Source organism: Ceratotherium simum, chromosome 19 (genome assembly GCF_057802395.1).
Source record: "Ceratotherium simum simum isolate JZ-2026a chromosome 19, ASM5780239v1, whole genome shotgun sequence".
Classification (NCBI taxonomy): Eukaryota; Metazoa; Chordata; class Mammalia; order Perissodactyla; family Rhinocerotidae; genus Ceratotherium; species Ceratotherium simum.
Genome location: NC_141918.1, coordinates 33,450,023 through 33,469,419, shown reverse-complemented (window position 1 = coordinate 33,469,419; position 19,397 = coordinate 33,450,023). Strand labels below are relative to the sequence as shown.

The window sequence follows — 19,397 nt, the reverse complement described above, 5'->3', positions numbered from 1 at the left end:
GGTCATTTTTTTTTGGAAAAAAAATTTTTTTATATAAACTATGTATTCACTATAGAAAATTTAGGAAGTATAAGAAGAATAAGTATAAGAATAAGCATAAGAAGAATAAATAAAAATCACACCATTTCTCTGCCTAGTGACAGCCATTATTAATATTAATGTGTTTTCTTAGTTTTATTAAAGTACAGTTTTTATTTTGTTTTGTTTTATTAAATGTCATCTTACTGTATAATCACAGTATTGCATCCAGATTTATTCACTTCACATTGTATTATAAACATTTTCTAAATTTATGAGCTTCTTGAAACATCATTTTAATGGCTGCATAATATTCTGTCATTGTGTGTTATTGGACAGAACAATTGTTCCCTGTTTTGCCACTCTAGGGACAAGCATTTCTTGTATTTTGGAGTTTTTCCTTATAGGCCCTAGAAGTAGGATTGCTGAAAAATTTAAGGCTCTTAATATATATTATGACATGAGTTATAGCAATTACCATGCTGCTGACAATATTCAAGAAAGCTGAATTTACCACACCTCGCCAATTTTTGTTGTTTCACTTCATTATCTCTGTGTCATTAATATTAGAGTTGGGTATAGTCCGTGCCATGTGTACTTATTTCCTTTAATAGCAATAATTCTGCTTCTAATTTTTCATATACCTGGGAGGTAGATGCAGAGAAGGTGCTAGATGCTGGTTGTGGAGTTAACTAGTAGGGGCCAAAATCTTTCCATGTAAAGGGGAAAAGAAACTGTGGTAACCCTGATGCTCCTCCTTCAGCTCCAGATGAAAAAACATAAATCTAGTTCATTGAGTTTTATCTAGAGAATGACCATGACATTTGGGAAATCATACCTAAGAGAAGTAATTGAAAAAACTAAGAACTATCTTCATATTCATGAAAGAGATAGCATAAAGAAGAAAAAGTAGACTTATGTTGCTGCAGAAGGCAGAAATAGTACCAATGGATAATATGTTAGAGAATCTCTGAGAGAGGTTTAGCTTAACATTTATAACTGTTGGAAACTAAACCAGGCTACCTTCTAATTAACGCTTCCCCACAAATACATACACCAGTAACATTTAAGCTATGCATTCTGTGGACTCTGTCAACTCCTGAGTTCTTATGTTAGTTAACATATGAAGGTTAGTTAAAGGTTAGTTAAACCTTGCCATGTAATGGGGAGAAAGAATTGTGGTAATTTACCTCAATGGTGTATGATTTTTTAATGTTTGAGGGAATTTAGGGGGTACAAAGATTTGTTTGAACTGACTGGCTTTGCTAAACTACTGTAGACACTAGAGAATGTAGAAAGAGGCTATCAATAAAATCTAGTGATATGGCGTCTGATGATAAATTCTTCCATTGTTTTTATTCATATGTGGTGACAGTCGAAAGTTATTTAAGATGAGTAGAAGAAAAGATTCTGATTAGATGAGTTTGTGCCGTTTCTTTGAAGAAAGGAAGGCTTCATAGGGCACTTAAAACAGAAAATACCTTCTTTCCCTGGTATTGATGATAACTTCCAAAAGAAATTAATTTAGTAGTCATATACCTGTGAGGAAAAGCATATTGAGACTAAAGATAGAGTGTGTGTGCATAAAATATGTGTGTGGGGCGGTGTGGAAAAGGAAGAAAGAGATGGGCATTTTTGAGACTTCAAAAAGAACTTTAAAAAATCTCTAGGAGAGGGAGCTAAATATTTTGGTAATTGCTCTTTGAGACAAAACAGTTGTTCTAAAATATGTTGTTTATAGGGAGATCGGTGGACGGCTTCTCATGGTAGAAACTCGACTTCCAAATGATCTGGCTGAGTTTGAGGGAGACTTTTCCTTGGAAGGCCTTCGGCTATGGAAAACAGCATTCTCAGCAATGACTCAAAATCCAAGACCAGGGTCACCCCTTCGCAATGGCCAAGCAGTTGTCAATACAGGGTCAAGTAATAGCCATAAAGTGGTTGAAGATAAAAAAATTGTGATTATGCCTTGCAAATGTGCCCCAAGTCGACAACTGGTTCAAGCATGGCTTCAAGCCAAAGAAGAATACGAACGTTCCAAGAAACTGTCTAAAATTGAGCCAACTGGAGTTATAAAATCTGCTGAGAACTTTAGCTCTTCAGTTAACCCAGATGACAAACCTGTAGTGCCTCCAAAAATGGATACAGCTCCACATATACTCCCCACTACAGCACATACCAAGCAAGATGTTGATAATTCTCAGCTTGCTTTACAAGTGCCAACCACAAGATGCAGTCAAACTGCAAGTGCAAGTGAGATGCTGCCACCAGTTGCTTCTTCAAATGATCCTGAGAAAGATGAAGATGATGATGATGACTATTATATTAGTTATAGCTCCCCTGATTCTCCAGTAATTCCCCCTTGGCAACAAGCAACATCCTCAGATTTCAAAACCTTAAATGGAGAGAACAGATCCTCATCACCAGCAGAGGAGCTACGTTCCTTGACTATTGAGAACTTCTTAAAGCCAGTAAAAGATGATGTACAGAAAAGCCCCTGCAGTGAGCCTCGGGAGTCTCTGGTGATATCTCCAATTAATGTTAGGGCGAGAACTGGGATATGTGAATCACTTTGCCTTCATAGTACACCAATCATACAGAGAAAACTTCTGGAAGGGCTTCCTGAAGCACCTAGCCTTAGCCCTTTATCAACAGGTAAGTTGACAGATAACAGAAAGCCTCCGTAATTGTTCTTCAAAGATTAGAAATGGAAACAACATTAGACCGTGTAATGAAAATCAGGCTTTTTAAATAAAATTTTAGCTCAGCTAATGAGAGATTGTTATTTTGTCGTGTCTTGGAAAGACATCATTACATGGAAACTTGATCTTTCTGCTGTGAAATCTATGAAATCTACTTACCTGTTTCCATCCTGTCGTCTTGCCTTCTGGGTGAAATATAGGAACCCTCTCAGAAACTGTACTTTCTTCTCAACTTGATTTTTCCCATTGGCTTTAATATATACCCAAGTCTTTCCCACCCTTTAAAATAGAAAGAACACCAAATACCTGCCTTTACCTTAGTTCTGCCAGCTTCTACTCTTTTTCCTCTCCTTCAAAGCCAAATTTCTTAAGATTTCTCTAATTTGACAGCTCCGTTTCTCTACCTCCTGCTCATTTCTCGACCAACTGTAAACTGGATTCTGCCCCATCCTTCCACCAGTATGGCTCTTGTAAGGTTCTCAATAACCTTCATGTAGTTAAAGCCAGTGGATGTTTTTCAGTCTTCCTATCACATGCCCTCTGAGCAGCCATTGTCCTGTTGACCATACCTTCCTTCTTGGAGCTGCTTCTACCCTTGGCTTTTCTCCTACTCCTCTGTTTCTTCCCACTTGCTTCCCTTTGAAGCTTATCTCACATTCTCAGCTATTATCTAAATGTGGGAGTTTATAAAGGCTTGGCCTTAAACCTTCTTTACTCTTTACCCTGTATTCTCCCTAAATGATCTAATTCCTGCTCACAGGATTACTACAGATAACTCACAAATTTAAATTTCCAGTTCAGAAGTCTCTTTTAAGCTCCAGAACACATATCCAGCTGCCTATTTGGCATGTCTACTTGAATGCTCAAAGGTACCACAAGGTCAGTATTTTTTAAACTTAGTTCGTGATCTCACTGCATACATTCACCACCAACCATCCAGTACACTCGTATACACACGTACATGCCCACACATAGAAATCCATCCGGTCCTCTTTCAGTTTTCCTTGTTTTAATGAATGGTACCACCATCTCTCTGTCACTGAGTTACGCAAGTCAGAAACGTGGGATTTATTTGTAATATGCACCTGATTCCCTCACTGCCTGGCCTGTGGTTTCTAGTCCATTACCAAGTCCTGTCCCTTTTTTGTTTCCTAAATTACCCAAATCTGTCTGCCTCCACCACCGCGACCGTAGGCCAAGCTGTCATCATCTGTCACCTGGGCTTCTACCCTAGCCTTCTTATCTACCATTAGCAATTTCCAGTTCTTTTGCTCGGTAATCAGGGAAAATTCCCACTCTGTTCCTAGTTAATTACTACTCTCTCTTCTGATTTTGTCTGAAAAACGCCTTGCTAATCTCCCTGACTAGATAAAAATTCCCAATTATATTCTCCTTTGTTGTACTTAGCCCAGTTATAATTTTATTCTTCTATATGTATTTGATAAACGTCTGATTCTGTCTCTAACCCCATGAGGGTAGAAACTGTCTCTTTTCCTCCTCATCATAAATACTTCATAAGTAAGTGAATAAATGAATTAAATGATTCCCTGGCATAATGACGGAGGTATAAAAATAATTGAAATCTAAATGTTTTTATTTAAAAATGCAAAATTTTAAAGCTATTTTGGTGGGGATCAGAAGTTTGAATTAGTTTCATTTTTAAATTATAAAGTCTTTGGGAGGAATTTATAGGACAGTTGTCACAAATGGTACTTGAGTGTTTGAAACAACAAAAATTAAAAGAAAAAAACCAGAAGCAGGTGATTTTGATGTACATGTTAAATATGAAATTTCTTTCCACAGAACCAAAAACCCAGAAATTGAGTCGTAAGAAAGGAAGTAATACTGACACTCTTAGAAGAGTACTTTTAACACAAGCAAAGGTAACTATGCTAAACATATTTAAAGATCAGTGGAAATCCATTCTTACTCTTAGATTTTAGTTAGATAATTGATAACTTTGTGTCTCAATTTAAAATATTTTTATTATATTTTTGCATCATTTTATTTACATATCTTTGAGACAACGAGAAATTGCCTAATTTTTTTTTAGTTTTTTTTGTTGTTGGGATCTAAAAAATTCTTATATGTAAATACAAATATTACAGAGAAAGTGAATATGATAGCCAAAATGTGGATTATGAGGATACAAATACATTAACTGATTACTGGCAAAATCAGAACAATCCAATGACAGCAGAGCTCAAGTAAGTGATTTTTGATCCCACCAAAAATATATCCTTTTTCATGGTTTATTACTTTTTTCTCAAATATAACATTATTGATTTTTCAGTTCATTTTACTAAGAAGCAAAGGAAAGCAACATTATTTATTACTGAAACTCTGAAAAATAAATGTCTTCATTCAAATACTAAAAATGTGGTAATACTTAACTTAGAAACATAGTTATGTGAGAAAAGTATACATTAGACGTATATCCTTGGAGATACATAATAGAAATCATTTCCATATTGGCCACTTCTCATAGATAATATTAACTACATAAAATATATTTTAGTATTTCTATTTTGAGATTATAAATACTTGTTAAAAACTTTCATTTTTAAATCAGTATTGTTGAATTACAAGCTGTCTATATTAAAAACAAGTATGAATGTGTTCTGAATATAAATCATCACTTTGGGGAAAATCGTTAATGGATTTGGAAATCAGAAAAATTATTTTTTAAAAAATAGATTCTATTATTTCTAAACACTTGAAGATTATTTATGTTTTAATTCATCTTTCAAACACATGTTGTGTCGAGGTAAAATACAAACCCAGAATTCAAATCGTTTATAAATTTAGCCAAATTAGTTGCCAATACATTGCTTGCTTGCTTGCTTGTCATACTTACAAGAAAGTTCAAGATAAATGTCCGTGTGGTGTAAATGTCAACTCTCTACAAAACTATTATTTTCAGTATTTGAGGTTTGTAAACTCAAAGATCAACATATGGTTTGCTTATAGATTATATTAGATATTTCTACATATATCCAGTTCTGGTATCTTGAATTAGTAGCGTGAAAAGAATGTTAATAAAATACTTACGGTTTCTTCTTGGACTTAAAGAGATGTTAGTTCATCATGTTTTACTAAACACATACAGCATATTCTTTAAGTGAGTAAGTAATCAAAAGGAAGAAAATGATTGCTCATTTATCTTTTTCTGGCTGTGTTTTTTTTAATAGAATCAATTTGCATTGGTAAATACCCCAAAGAAAGAAACTTCTCAGATCGATGGACCATCCTTAAACAATACTTACGGTTTCAAAGTCAGCGTACAAAACTTACAGGAGGCAAAAGCTTTACATGAGGTAAAACTGTGACAGTAAGGACACGTGCACTGTTTAACTTTATGTCTTATTCTCTGGAACAAGTCTGGAAATTGTTTACAGCTGAGGGAGCAATACATTGAATTCTATACCTGTTAATCTTCATTTTGTTCTTATTATTCTATTTTACATATTTATGGTTATATAAAATAGAGACACTTTTAAAGTAGCCATCAGTTATTGAGACTGCTTTGTGGTTTCACAATTTTTACAAATCTTATAACTGAAATTCAGTTTATAGAAGCTAAAATTAGAAAAGGTTTTTTAACTGTTGGAAAATCTGTATGTTATTCTGGGATTGTTATATTAGGATGTTATATCACATCCCAAATGTGATGTTTACTTGTATTTTCTATTTGGTTGGCTCAGTGGATTAGTGCTTGCTACAGTTCATTTGTTCATATAATCTGTATATAACCCAGTTGCCTTCATAGCACAGACCATATGCCAAAGACTAGGGAGCTGTCTTGTAAAAACGTACATCAGTCACAGGATGGATTGGAGAATATGTGTGAATGGGTCACTGTAAATTTATCTGTATTAAAGAAAACACAACTCAGAGCACATGTCTGACTGGCAATAAGGTGGAAATTAGAGTATATTTTCATTGTTTATACCTGTGCTGTCAGTATGGTAGCCATTACCAATGTGACTATTGAGAACTTAAAATTTGGCTTATACATCTAGGAACTGAATTTTAAATTTTTTTTAATTTTAACTAATTTAGATTTAAAAACTGATACTTGGCTGATTTCTTGGAAAACTTTTATGTTTGGAACAACTTAGTTATGTAAAACTACTTTTTCAGCTGTAAATTTTATATCAAAGTACAGATCAAGTATTTCCATAAAAAATTTAGCATCCTCATTGAGATGAGCTATAAATGTAAAAGGCACACTGATTTTGAAGACTTAATGGGAAAAAAGAATGTAAAATATCTCATTAGTAATTTTTTATATTGATTACACATTGAAAGGGTAATATTTTAGATGTATTGGATTAAATGAAAATATTCTTAATTTAACCCATTTTTACTTTTTTTTAATGTGACTACTAAAAAATTTTAAAATACGTGTGTGACTTTCATGATATTTCTAATGAACAATGCTGGTTTATACAACTAGTTGTTTTGTGTCTTTGCCCTTAGAGCAGAGAATTTGATTTTTTATTTTTTGTTTTTTTGTTCTCAAGTCAATTTTGTCTTAAACTTTGTCTTCTGACACTGTTACATGATTCTACATAACGCCGTTTCAGAATCATGGGCCTTCTTGAAGTTAAAAATCACTGCTAGTTTGGAGGGTTGCTCATAGCTTCTTCCCCATGCAGGCTTTCTTCATCTCAAGACACACTCCAAACAGCCACCTGGCGGTCAAATAGAGAATGAACCCAAAAAATCTGCACTATACTCTGTTCCTTTTTCTAGGAAATTGTGCCCATAGCATTTTTTTCTTCTGTTTCTCATTACCCTGAGCTAATCTCTCTCTCCTGCATATAAATACTCAATGCAGAAGAGAGGGGTTGTAATCCCCTTTCTCACCTACCTCTTTCCTAGTCACACTCAGTAAATCTCTCTCTCCATCTCTTCATGTTTGCTAAAAAAAAAAAAAAAAGAAATGCTCCTAAAATCAGTAATGCTTTTTATTCCCGCCCCCCAGAAGATTCTCCCTGAGCTAGCATCTGTTGCCAATCTTCCTCTTTTTGCTTGAGGAAGATTCGCCCTGAGCTAACATCTGTACCAGTCTTCCTCTATTTTGTATGTCGGTCGCTGCCACAGCATGGCCTCCAACGAGTGGTGGTGTAGGTTCGTGCCCAGGAACCGAACCTCGGCCACCGAAGCAGAGTGTGCTGAACTTAACACCTAGGCTATGGGGCCGGCCTCCAGTAATGCATTTTATATCAAGGAATAGAAAGGCAAAATTTGAGTATGAAATTTTGCCTAGTAAATAAATAAACCTCCAAGACTCTTTTAACGTGAAATTGTCTTCAATCTTCTCCATAGTCTTTCTACCTGTTCATCCTTTTCTAATTAAACTGGTTTTTTGGTTCAATTTTGTTTGAGTTTAGGGAGAGATTTTTCATTTTACATTTTTGTATTACCAAATTAATACATGCTTATTGTTAAAAAAAAAATCAATCTTGAAGAGTATACATTTAAAAGTAAGGTTCTTTCCTTAAGTTCACCATTTTTCTTGGTTTGATTTTTTTTAATACTAGTTTGTTTTTTAAATAGAAACAGCAATATATATTTCATATGGAAAGGGGTGGATTTGTGGATATTTGTTTTATTCATTATGCCTTATACATGCATAAATAATATTCTTTGTATTTTAAAAATAATAACAAATTTACTGATGAATGCATGCAATATTACGTGTACCTGGTAAAAAAATTCAATCAGGACAAAAATATTTACAATGAAAAGTAAGCTTCCCTCCCACTTCAAACTAAGCAATCTCCTTCCCCAAAGGCAATAAGCAGTTCTATGTTTTTTATGTCTCTCTGCAGAAATTTTCTGTGCATATGCTTAACATTTTTTACATACATGGAAGCATACTACACTCACTGGTTCCATTTATCAGTGTATTATGGTGAGCTTTCCATATTAGCACATTTAGATCTGACTCATTCTTTTGAAAATTTTAAAGGTTACAGAGTATTCCATTGTATCCAACCTTTATGGATGCCGCATAATTTGTAACCAGTCCCCAACTGATGGACATTTAGATTTTAGTCTTTTATAATTTATAAAAGACTGGAAATATTATATTTATGAACATCCTTGTGCATATGTTTTGGCTACATGTATGAATATATCTGCAGGGTATATTTTCAGGAGTAGAACTACTAGATCAAAGGATATGTCCATTTTTAATTTTGATAGATATTTCTAAATTGTTCTCCAAAGAGGTTTACCATATTCTTCTCCCATCACTAGTCAGAGCCTTGCATTTACATTTCTTCAACAGTTGGAATGCAAGATAAATACAAAATACAAATCCTTTATTAAATTTATATGATCTGAATAATTATCAATATTGTACTATTTTCCATTGCAGGTATGTATATCACAGGTACAATGATGGCTATAATTTCAGCTATAATCATGAATCCAACCTATATTTTGTTTTTCTTGCCCAGAGTTTCTACTTATTCTGTCTTGATTAATTAGAAAGAGCGTAAGGGTTACAGTTAAGAGTTTTTATTAGCGTAGGAAAATAAGTGTAAAATACTACATTTTTGCATTATATGTCAAAGAGAAAATGTGCATGGGCAAAATCTACTATTGTGTAGTTGATACCATGCAATTATGATTTTTTCAAGAAAAAACTATGATTAAAAGTCTGCCTAGTATATACAAAAGTCTAAATTTAAGTAGTCCTGGAGTAGTAGAGAATTAATAGGCAGGAGCTTCAAACTAAAAAATATCTCTTTTTAGTTTGAACTAGGGTTAACCAGGAAGAAAGTAAAAAGTAACAGACTTTGGTTTGAATGTACAGCCACTTGGGCTAGTCATTCCCTAGTTCCTCAAACAGGAATTGAGAAAATTGAGAGGCACGCATGTATTTCAGACAAATTGTTTTAAGTATGTATTGTCATTGAGAAATTACAACACAAGAAGATTTTCTAAAATAAGATGAATTGATTTAATCTAATCTTAGAAGTAAAAATCTTTACTCTGTGGAGTGTTGTGACTGTGTCCTTTATGGTTATTTTTCCTGTAATTTTACACACACATTTCCTTGGAGTCTTAGTGAAACATACTTCTTTCAGCGTGTCTCAAAAAAATGTTTAAAAGCATAATTTTTATTTCCTTTTATAGATACAAAATCTTACCATAATTAGTGTGGAGTTACATGCTCGAACTAGACGAGATTTAGAACCAGATCCTGAATTTGACCCAATCTGTGCTCTGTTTTACTGCATCTCATCTGACACTCCACTACCGGATACAGACAAAACAGAACTCACGGGTGTAATAGTGATCGATAAAGACAAGACAGTGTCCAGTCAAGGTATTGTTCATTTTTATCCTACCCACTCTAGGATGAACCTTTTAATGGGGCAGTTTCTGTGCTGGAGACCTAAACCGAGCAAGCTCTAGAATGTTTCCTGAGGTGGGAGTAGGAAATGTCGTATATAGCTTTGTCCTAGATTCATTATTCTTGAATTATTGTCAGAAGTCAGAAGCAATACAATATAAAGGTTTTAACAAAATTTCCAATTAGCATATCTAATTTGTTCTAAATATTCTTTTATAAAATACTAATTGTTAATACTGAATCCAGATGATTATGTAGCTCTAGGTTGAGTGGACAATCTTCCTTATATATACTTTGCTGGTATTTTGTTGCTAATACAGAGTTTCTCTTTGCTTTAAGAAGTTGTCACTATTGTAAGTTAATGTTTTATAAGAGACTTTCAAGATATATTCTAACTTTATTTATATCTCTTCCTAAATACCTACACTTTTGGTTCAGAGGTTTTTCATATAATATACCATGTAAGGAATTTTATAAAATACCAATGTCCCCCTGCAGTTTTAAATGGTAATACATGAATTCAGTCAACTGAGGAGGAAGTCTTAGCACAGAATAGAACCATAAGGGAATTTGCAGTTTAATCAGTGGTGTGCTTGAGCTCACTTGTACCAGCTCACAAGCCAATTGTTAAATTTTCATGAATTTTTTTTGACTAGTTGATGTCACATTGGTAGTTTGAAATTATTCATGTTGAGAAGTCTTTATGTCATGGAAATAGGCAAGCCCTACAAATCAAGGCTTTTTTTCCCCCTGGAGAGGTGTTGTAAACATTTTCCAGCATACCACTGATTAAAATTAAAGACAGAAACAAAGTAATAAAATTTCTTTTTGGGTGACACATTATTATCTGGGGAATTTTCTGAATATAGACTTTTCAGGAAAATAACTGAAAATATGAAATTGGAATTTTCAGTTGCATATTAAACTAGAAAACCTTTAAAAAGTAAGGAATAATATTACTCACACAATTATATGTAATAAACATTTTGTTTCTTTCTTAGATGTCAGATATCAGACCCCATTACTTATTCGATCTGGAATTACAGGACTAGAAGTTACTTATGCTGCTGATGAGAAGGCACTTTTTCAAGAAATTGCAGATATAATAAAGAGGTATTGTTTTGTATTTTTTGATTTTTCCAGTTTTTGTTCAGAGAGTCCTTTTGTGCTGTTGCTGATTCATATAGGTGAAGATAGGAAAGAGGAAGAGAATCCGGATTCTGCCTGTGACCCTTGAAAGTAGTTATCCCTGGAAAGATTTTGCTCTCACCTCCTGCCACCATCCCCATTTCCATCAGATTAGGGATAGGAAAAAGAATATTCGATTTTCAAGATTGAGGGGCCAGTGAAAGAGAAATATTAGCTTAGCCTCTAGCTTTCAAGTTGGATTTTAGCATGATTTTTCTATAGTGGTGAAATAATGGAGAACCGTACTCAAGTTAAATTGTAGTTTTCGTTAAATAGGCTGCTACCTTGGGGCCCAGCCACTATTTCAGTACCCCTTTTTTTTTTTTTTTTTAAGAAAATGTTTTCTGAGTTCTAAACAAACCAATATTTCCAAAAAGCTTTGGAATGCAATCTGTTTATAAATTTAGGACTATCTGGTACATCTTTTGTGTACATATTTTCTTAACGATCTCTTTTGACCATTTGATAGTTTGCCTTAATGGTTGAGAGTAGAGTCTTGTCAAAATTTATGAAAAGAATTTTTTTTAAACAAAAATATTTTAATTTAAAAATTGTGTACCTTTTGCATATTCTCAAGACTATAACTCTTGGTGGCCATGGGCTCTCTTATTAAATGCTTCACTTTTCTAGGAACTTAAGATTTCTGCCCATTGCTAGGTTTAGGTTCTTAAATGCCTAAAGCAGGCCAGAAAATACTCTTTGGATCCTGATGTATGGGTAAAAGCTGTCCTCGAGCCTGTGGTTACACTCAGCCCTCTCTGTTCTGCTTTCTACAGTTGAACTCTTGCCTGTGAAACTGAGATATTCTGCATTAAAGATCAGGGTGATATTCTACAAACTCAACATCTGATTGCATCTCAGATGGGTTAATATAAACTATTTAAAAAATTAGGAAACCAGAAAATGTTTTCAACAAAACAAAATTAAATTAAATGTCAGAGCATCAAAAATGATATGCTGCTACCCACCACTATAGGGAGGAAAAAAGAGGAATGTATTTTTACTATTTATAGCACTGGCGACTGGATGGATTCCCATCCCTTTGAGTCTTGCCATTGTCAGTCCTACCATTTATCTTCTCACAGAAGTTATCACCAGCATGTCAGATGCTTTCAGTGCCCACACTTTCATTTCTGCAAGCAACTTAGCAAAAGGAACATGTAAGAATGTCAGTCAATACCATTTTGTGTGCCAGCACACATCCAATAATGTCCCTGGGCTTTGTATGCTTGTCTTCTGCTTGTTAGGTGTATTGCCAACAACAGAATTACCTGCCAGCATTGAGAATTTTGTCAGTCATTTGCAAGTGTAGTAACTTTCTTAAATGTCCGTAACACGAATTATACTAGTCATTAAGAAAAATGCAGTAAACTAAACAAAACAAAACACTTCTGGTTCTTATTTATTTATTTTCCTGAGGAAGATCAGCCCTGAGCTAACATCCGATGCCAATCTTCCTCGTTTTGCTGAGGAAGACTAGCCCTGGGCTAACATCTGTGCCCACCTTCCTGTACTTTATATGGGACACCTCCACAGCATGGCTTGACAAGCGGTGCGTCGGTGCACGCCCGGGATACAAACCTTCGGACCCCGGGCCGCCACAGCGGAGCGCATGCACTTAACTGCTGCGCCACCAGGCCAGCCCAAAACACTTCTGGTTCTTAATCTAAAAGATCATGTGATTATTTTAAAAAGAAGAAAAATGCTTAAATATCAACATTTCAATTTTGTAATGTCCTTTATATAGTCCAGACAACCCACTAAAAAATTATTTCATTCTTGGGGCCAGCCCAGTGGTGTAGTAGTTAAGTTCACGTGCTCCACTTCAGCGGCCCAGGGTTCATGGGTTCAGATCCCAGGCATGGACCCATGCACCACTTATCAATCCATGCTGTGGCAGGAACCCCACATATAAAATAGAGAGAGATAGGCACAGCTGTTAGCTCAGGGCCAGTCTTCCTCAGGAAAAAGAGGAGGATTGGCAACAGATGTTAGCTCAGGGCTAAGCTTCCTCACACACACACAAAAAAGTCTCTTGAGGCAAAATGGCCTTTCGGTCAAAAAATAAATATACGTGATAGATCTGAAAAAACAACTACACAATTCTTCTAAAAGAACAAAGTTTATTTAATGAATCTATTAAGAGAAGCACAGGGTACCTTTGTTGTTTTTTCAGCAGTCATCTCTGAGCAGTAGCAGTTTATAAAATATGTCTATTTTATTGAAATATGTCTTTTTAATTGAGAAAAAATTATTTTCAAAACATTATTAAAAAATAAATGTGCCTAACTAATAACTGTGCTTAACTAACTCTATTAGTCAGTTGCCACAACAGAGCAAGTAGCTGACTGGAATAATAATTCTTGCAATAATAAGATTATTATTAATAATAAGAAGAAGAATTCTTGCAATGATAAGATTATAATGATAATTCTTGCAATAATAAGAATTTTGCATCTTGTAAAATTCATGTGAAGAAATCAGAGGAACTGTCTTAATAAGAATTATAACAGAAGGGCTCTGTATCATCTGGCATCCTCTTCATGTTATACCTGTGCTTAGAAATGTATGTGATAGGAACTCCAGCAGTCTTCCGTATTGTTCCCTTGAGATCAAGGTCAATTGTGCCACATTGTAATGCCTGTTCTGAGTGACTCTTAGTACTAAAGCAGTCGACTGCATGGATTCTTTTCTGTGTATATGGGAATCCTTCAAATCTCCTATCCCTGATGATCCCAAGAGCCACTTGATACTTCTGCCCCAGTTTCTCAAATTTAGACATGGCATAGTTAGTTTTACAGGGAAATGCACTTGTCATAGAGATCGTTCATCTTTGGCTGCTCTGAGAAGAATTTAACTTTAGGAAGAAGTGATGAAGTTGCTATCAACAAAGATGTGTTAAGGTATTGGATGTTATGTTAGAAGACAGTGAGCAGGAAGGGTGTTGGGAGACTTCTCTTTTCTTGAGTGCCCTAGGATCTTTCTGGACTTCCTTTTTAAGAATTAATCTACTGTTTTGGCTCCTGATCTCTGAGACTAAACATTTGCCCCATTGTTGCGTATTGCCTTGCTTTCTTTTGCTTCTCCATGCTCATGGCATAATCCTGCTCTTCATTCCAGAATTACCAGGCATGTGGCACTTTCAACCGAGAAAATACTTTTCTATAGGTTGGTGAAAAGGTCCATTTGGCTGTTGTATGATATTATCAATAAGTGTTTATTATATAAGCAGTTTTTTCAGAAATTTCAACCCTATTTATCTGGAGAAAAGCACATGGATAATATATATGTTATCTTTTTCTCCTGACAAATTTGAGGGCTACTCCATGAGTCTGTGGTATAACAGAGGATCACAAGTAGATTACCAGATGTTGAAATTTACATTAGCAAGCACATTGTGATAGAGCCTTTAAGGACTAGGAAAAATAAAAAGAATGCTATTGCAGAAGTTTGAACCTAGTTCTTTTGACATCAGCCACTTAAATCTTCCAGGATTAAACATAAGGAGACATTTTTGTGACATTCTTATTTTTGTTGACTCAGTAAAAAGTAAAGCCATTCAACACCCATTTTAAGAAAGTAGCTATGGAAGTATGATAAAATATTAGCAAACCACTTCTAAAAATAGATCTGGTGATCTACTCATGATCCATTGTTATACCACAGACTTGCAGAGTAGCCATATATAGCATATATCAATAAATTAGTGTAATTCTATGTTGCAGACATTGGATGATACTTCAGGTGTTAAATGATAGAATCTGGACAGGTCGCATGTCCCACAACTCATTATAGTGACTTTATAAGCAGTTATGTAAAACCCAACTTATAAATTTATCTGATCTTTCACTCTGCTTTTTGGCTTTTATAAACAGTACAATAATCAGAGTAATTTGGAGCTTCTAATTTGATAGCATTACTGTAGTTTTTGCTCTCAGAAGTTTTTTGTTTTTTTTGTTTGGTTTTTTGGTGAGGAAGATTAGCCCTGAGCTAACATCTGTTGCCAATCCACCTCTTTTTGCTGAGGAAGATTGGCCCTGGGCTAACATCTGTGCCCATCTTCCTCTACCTTATATGTGGGACGCCTGCCACAGCATGGCTTGATAAGCGGTGTGTGTGTATGTCTGCACCCGGGATCCGAGCCTGGGAACCCAACCACTACACCACCCGCCCGGTCCCTCAAAAGTTTTTACACTCAACTTATGACTATAATCAGATCCTCTCTTCCCTGCACAATTTTCCCATTGAAGTAAATCTTCATGTTTATTTTCCCTTGTACTATAACCAAACATTTTTCCATGGTCGGCACCGTCAGAGTCCTAAGAGGAGCCACAAAGAAGCTCCTTCTGAGTTGGATACAGATTGTCAGTTCAATTTTATGGATGCAACTCTGTGACCACAATGAGCACATTTTTCTCCTACTTTCTGATACTTAGCTTCCCCACATTAATCTCACCCCCCATTAGTATTTTATTCTTCCATTAAACTGAGTCACCTTCCTTTTAAGTTTAGAGGACAATTTTGTCATTACTGAGTCTTTACTTCATGTGAGGACCAAGTCATTACTAAAATTAAGTGAGGAAAGGAAGACATTTTCATTTTCTCTCTCAGTGTTAAAACTGTTTAAGGACAGTATAGGTTAGAGGGGTAGAGAAGAGACAAGAGAATGACCTGGGGGGTCTTTTTCAAAATACAGTATCCACACAGGCCCTCACACTTCCCCCTGTCCCTACCTCCATTACCCTCATTCATGTATTTCAGTGGGTGTGCCTCCCTCCCACCCCAATTTCTATCAGCCTTTCCCAAGGCATAGCAAATAAATACATAGTCTGAGTAAAACTATGCTTGCTTTACAAAAGTAGCTTCAAATCAAGAACTCTAATTGCCCCTATTCCTTCCTGTATAGGAATTCTGTAGCTTCCACTATATCATCCTTTCCCCATCTGAGAAACGTTATAGAAGATAGATTTTTATTTTTGTGCTTTATATCATGAAGAAACAATTCTTCTGGTGAAAAGTTCAAATGTGTGGTCCTTGTTTAATTTTTTCATTCCTTCTTTAGGTATGATCCTGATATTCTGCTAGGGTATGAGATTCAGATGCATTCCTGGGGTTACCTCTTACAGAGGGCTGCTGCCCTAAGTGTTGACTTATGTCAGATGATCTCTCGGGTGCCAGGTATGAAGCATTGTGAGTGTTTTATGGTTTTACAGAGCAAATTACATAGTAAATAAAGACAACATGTTAAAGACTATTATTGTTCTAATCTAATTTTAATACTAAATTGTGTAAGTTCTAGATGTATCGTAACTCCATTATAGAAAGTTTAAAAATCAAGAAAAAAGAAAAAATACCTCAATCTCACTGCTATATATACTGTTAGTATGTTATTTTTTCGTTTCAGTCATTTTTCATATGCATTTATAAGTCTTTATTTTTATATGACATGTATCCTATTTTTATTATGCTTCCCTCATCCAGCATCTTATCATAGTATTTTTCTGTATTATGAGATAGTCTTCATAATCATTATGAAGTATATAACATTTCTTTGATTTGAAGTACCATTATTTTATTTGTCTGGTTCTACGTTTTATCCATTTGGCTGGGAAGGAAGGAGATGGTAGAGGAACACTGACTGTTGATTTTTATTTGGGTATCAGGCTAAAAAGTTGCATGAATTTTGAAGGCTGTTCCCGAAAAGTCTGATCCTAATTGAAAAGGGGGGCAATAATAATATCATATCAAAATTACAGTTTATAAAGCACTTGTTAAAATTAGGGTTTTTTATAACTATAGAATTTTTAATAACTTTGTTTTAAAGGCTCCCTGTAAGTCTGACTAGAACAAAGTAGCATATACTTAGGAGGATAAAAGACCAAATACAAAATTGGTAAAAACCAATCAGGAGACTTCCTGGGAGAGGGTATGACTTCAATAAAATGTCTTAAGTCTTGGTAAATTTAAAGGGAAAGGTTGAAGCTAGATGATTCAAGGACAAAAGCTTGGAATAAAAAAAGCAGAGATACTTTAAGTTTAGTTTTTCCTTGCATGAATTTTTTGTAGCTTCTGTGTTCCTTGATAGGAGTAGTGGTATATCTCAATTTTTTCAGCATTTCATTTGGAATAGGTTTCTGAATATTCAGGAGGGGAGCATGGGTGTTCAGTGTGCTTTAATTAGCTGTAACAGGCAAAGTGTACGACTTCAGATCAGAAGAGTGAGTGAAGGCTCTTGTCCTTTTAGAACACTGCTGACACCATTTTTCTGAGGCAACATGGTGCAGTAGAAAGGGCTTGGTGAGGGAGGCAGCGTAGTAAAGAGCACAAATCCCGGCTATACTGCTGTGTAGCTATGTGATGTCAAGGAAGTGACTTAACCTATCCATACCTCGATTTGTTCATCTGTAAAATGGCGATGATGATAGAACTTATCTCATAGGGCGATTGTGAAGTACTTAGAACAGTGCCTGAGAATATAGTAAACATTACATGAGTATTTGTTAAATGAAAAAAAAAAAAACTTTTACACATTATCTCTTTAAAATAAAGAAAGAAAAGGAGTGGATGTGTGTCCATGGTCTTTGGAATCAGATGACCCTGGTTTAGAATACTGGTTCTGTTACTCTTTGACCTGGGGCAAGATATAACTTTTCTGAGTAGAATTGACTACAATGCAAAATGAAAATTATACTAACATAATAAAGTGGCTGTATTGAAATAAAAGAAATAATGTTAGTAAAGTTTTTAGACATAATAGACATTCGATATATGGTAAATATATTTATTATTCCAGAGCCTCTAATCAACAACATTCATATATACCCAGTGCTATATAAGAGAAACACATTTTAATTTATATTCTAGGTAAAATCATCACCTAAGAAACTAGACTCAGAACTCTATTTGCTATAAGAGGAACTCTTCATCTATTTTTCCATACACAGTTAAGAGAATTTCATCCTGAATATGAACATCAATAATTGATGTCAACAAATTTTCAGAGAATTGTTTACATTAAAAACTCTACCATTTTTTCCAAGAAGTTACCAGTTTAACTTAAAATAAACATTTTTCATCCTAACACCAAAGAAATGCTATGACATTAGGTGTTCGTAAAAAATAGCACCAGAAATTACCAAACTTGAAGAGAAAAGAATTTATTACTTTAAAAGTACATGTGTGCTGGGCCGGCCCCGTGGCTTGGCGGTTAAGTGCGTGCGCTCTGCTGCTGGCAGCCCGGGTTCGGATCCCGGGATCGCACCGACGCACTGCTTCTCCGGCCATGCTGAGGCCGCGTCCCACGTACAGCAACTGGAAGGATGTGCAGCTATGACAGACAACTATCTGTTGGGGCGTTGGGGGAAAAATAAATAAATAAAATCTTTTAAAAAAAAAAAAAAAGTACATGTGTGTATATATACCTTTTTTATTACAAAATACGTAGTTTTCAGATACATTTATTTCACAGAATTCTTTCATAACTTAAAGAGAAAAATTGTCTTATTAGTCAAAATAATGATTATTCTCTAAGTCTAATACAAAATAGACTGTGAGTTACATTTCATCTTTAATCTTCGTCTTTAATTTTTATTATTCTCTCTCTGTTTTTTTTTTGTGAGGAAGATCAACCCTGAGCTAACATCCATGCCAATACTCCTCTTTTTGCTGAAGAAGACTGGCCTTGAGCTAACGTCTATTGCCAATCCTCCTCCCTTTGTTCCCTTTTTCTCCCCAAAGCCCCAGTAGATGGTTGTATGTCATAGTTGCACATCCTTCTAGTTGCTGTATGTGGGACACAGCCTCAGCATGACCAGACAGATGGTGCGTTGGTGCGCTCCCGGGATCCAAACCTGGGCCACCAGTAGCGGAGCGCATGCACTTAACCGCTAAGCCACGGGGCCGGCCCCAATTATTCTCGTTTTATTTGGCATAATTTGCTTGGAAATTTGGTTTCTGTGAGTCCTGATGCAATCCATATTTACTTCTATAGATGACAAAATGGAGAACAGATTTGCAACTGAAAGAGATGAGTATGGATCAGATACAATGAGTGAGATAAATATCGTTGGCCGAATTACACTGAATCTTTGGAGAATCATGAGAAATGAGGTAAG

The 19,397-nt window shown here is 35.1% G+C and overlaps 1 protein-coding gene across 3 annotated transcripts in view; it reads left to right on the top strand.

The window, feature by feature from the left end:
- The window catches only part of REV3L (REV3 like, DNA directed polymerase zeta catalytic subunit), a 175,678-nt gene that overhangs the window by 103,620 nt on the left and 52,661 nt on the right, over positions 1-19,397 (top strand). For all 3 annotated transcript variants that reach the window (XM_004422219.3, XM_087444009.1, XM_087444011.1), the window contains exons 15-21: positions 1,760-2,673; positions 4,524-4,603; positions 5,912-6,037; positions 9,876-10,068; positions 11,097-11,208; positions 16,346-16,461; positions 19,274-19,392. In XM_004422219.3, the coding sequence (XP_004422276.1) occupies positions 1,760-2,673; positions 4,524-4,603; positions 5,912-6,037; positions 9,876-10,068; positions 11,097-11,208; positions 16,346-16,461; positions 19,274-19,392 (1,660 nt within the window). The remainder of the gene's footprint in view (positions 1-1,759; positions 2,674-4,523; positions 4,604-5,911; positions 6,038-9,875; positions 10,069-11,096; positions 11,209-16,345; positions 16,462-19,273; positions 19,393-19,397) is intronic.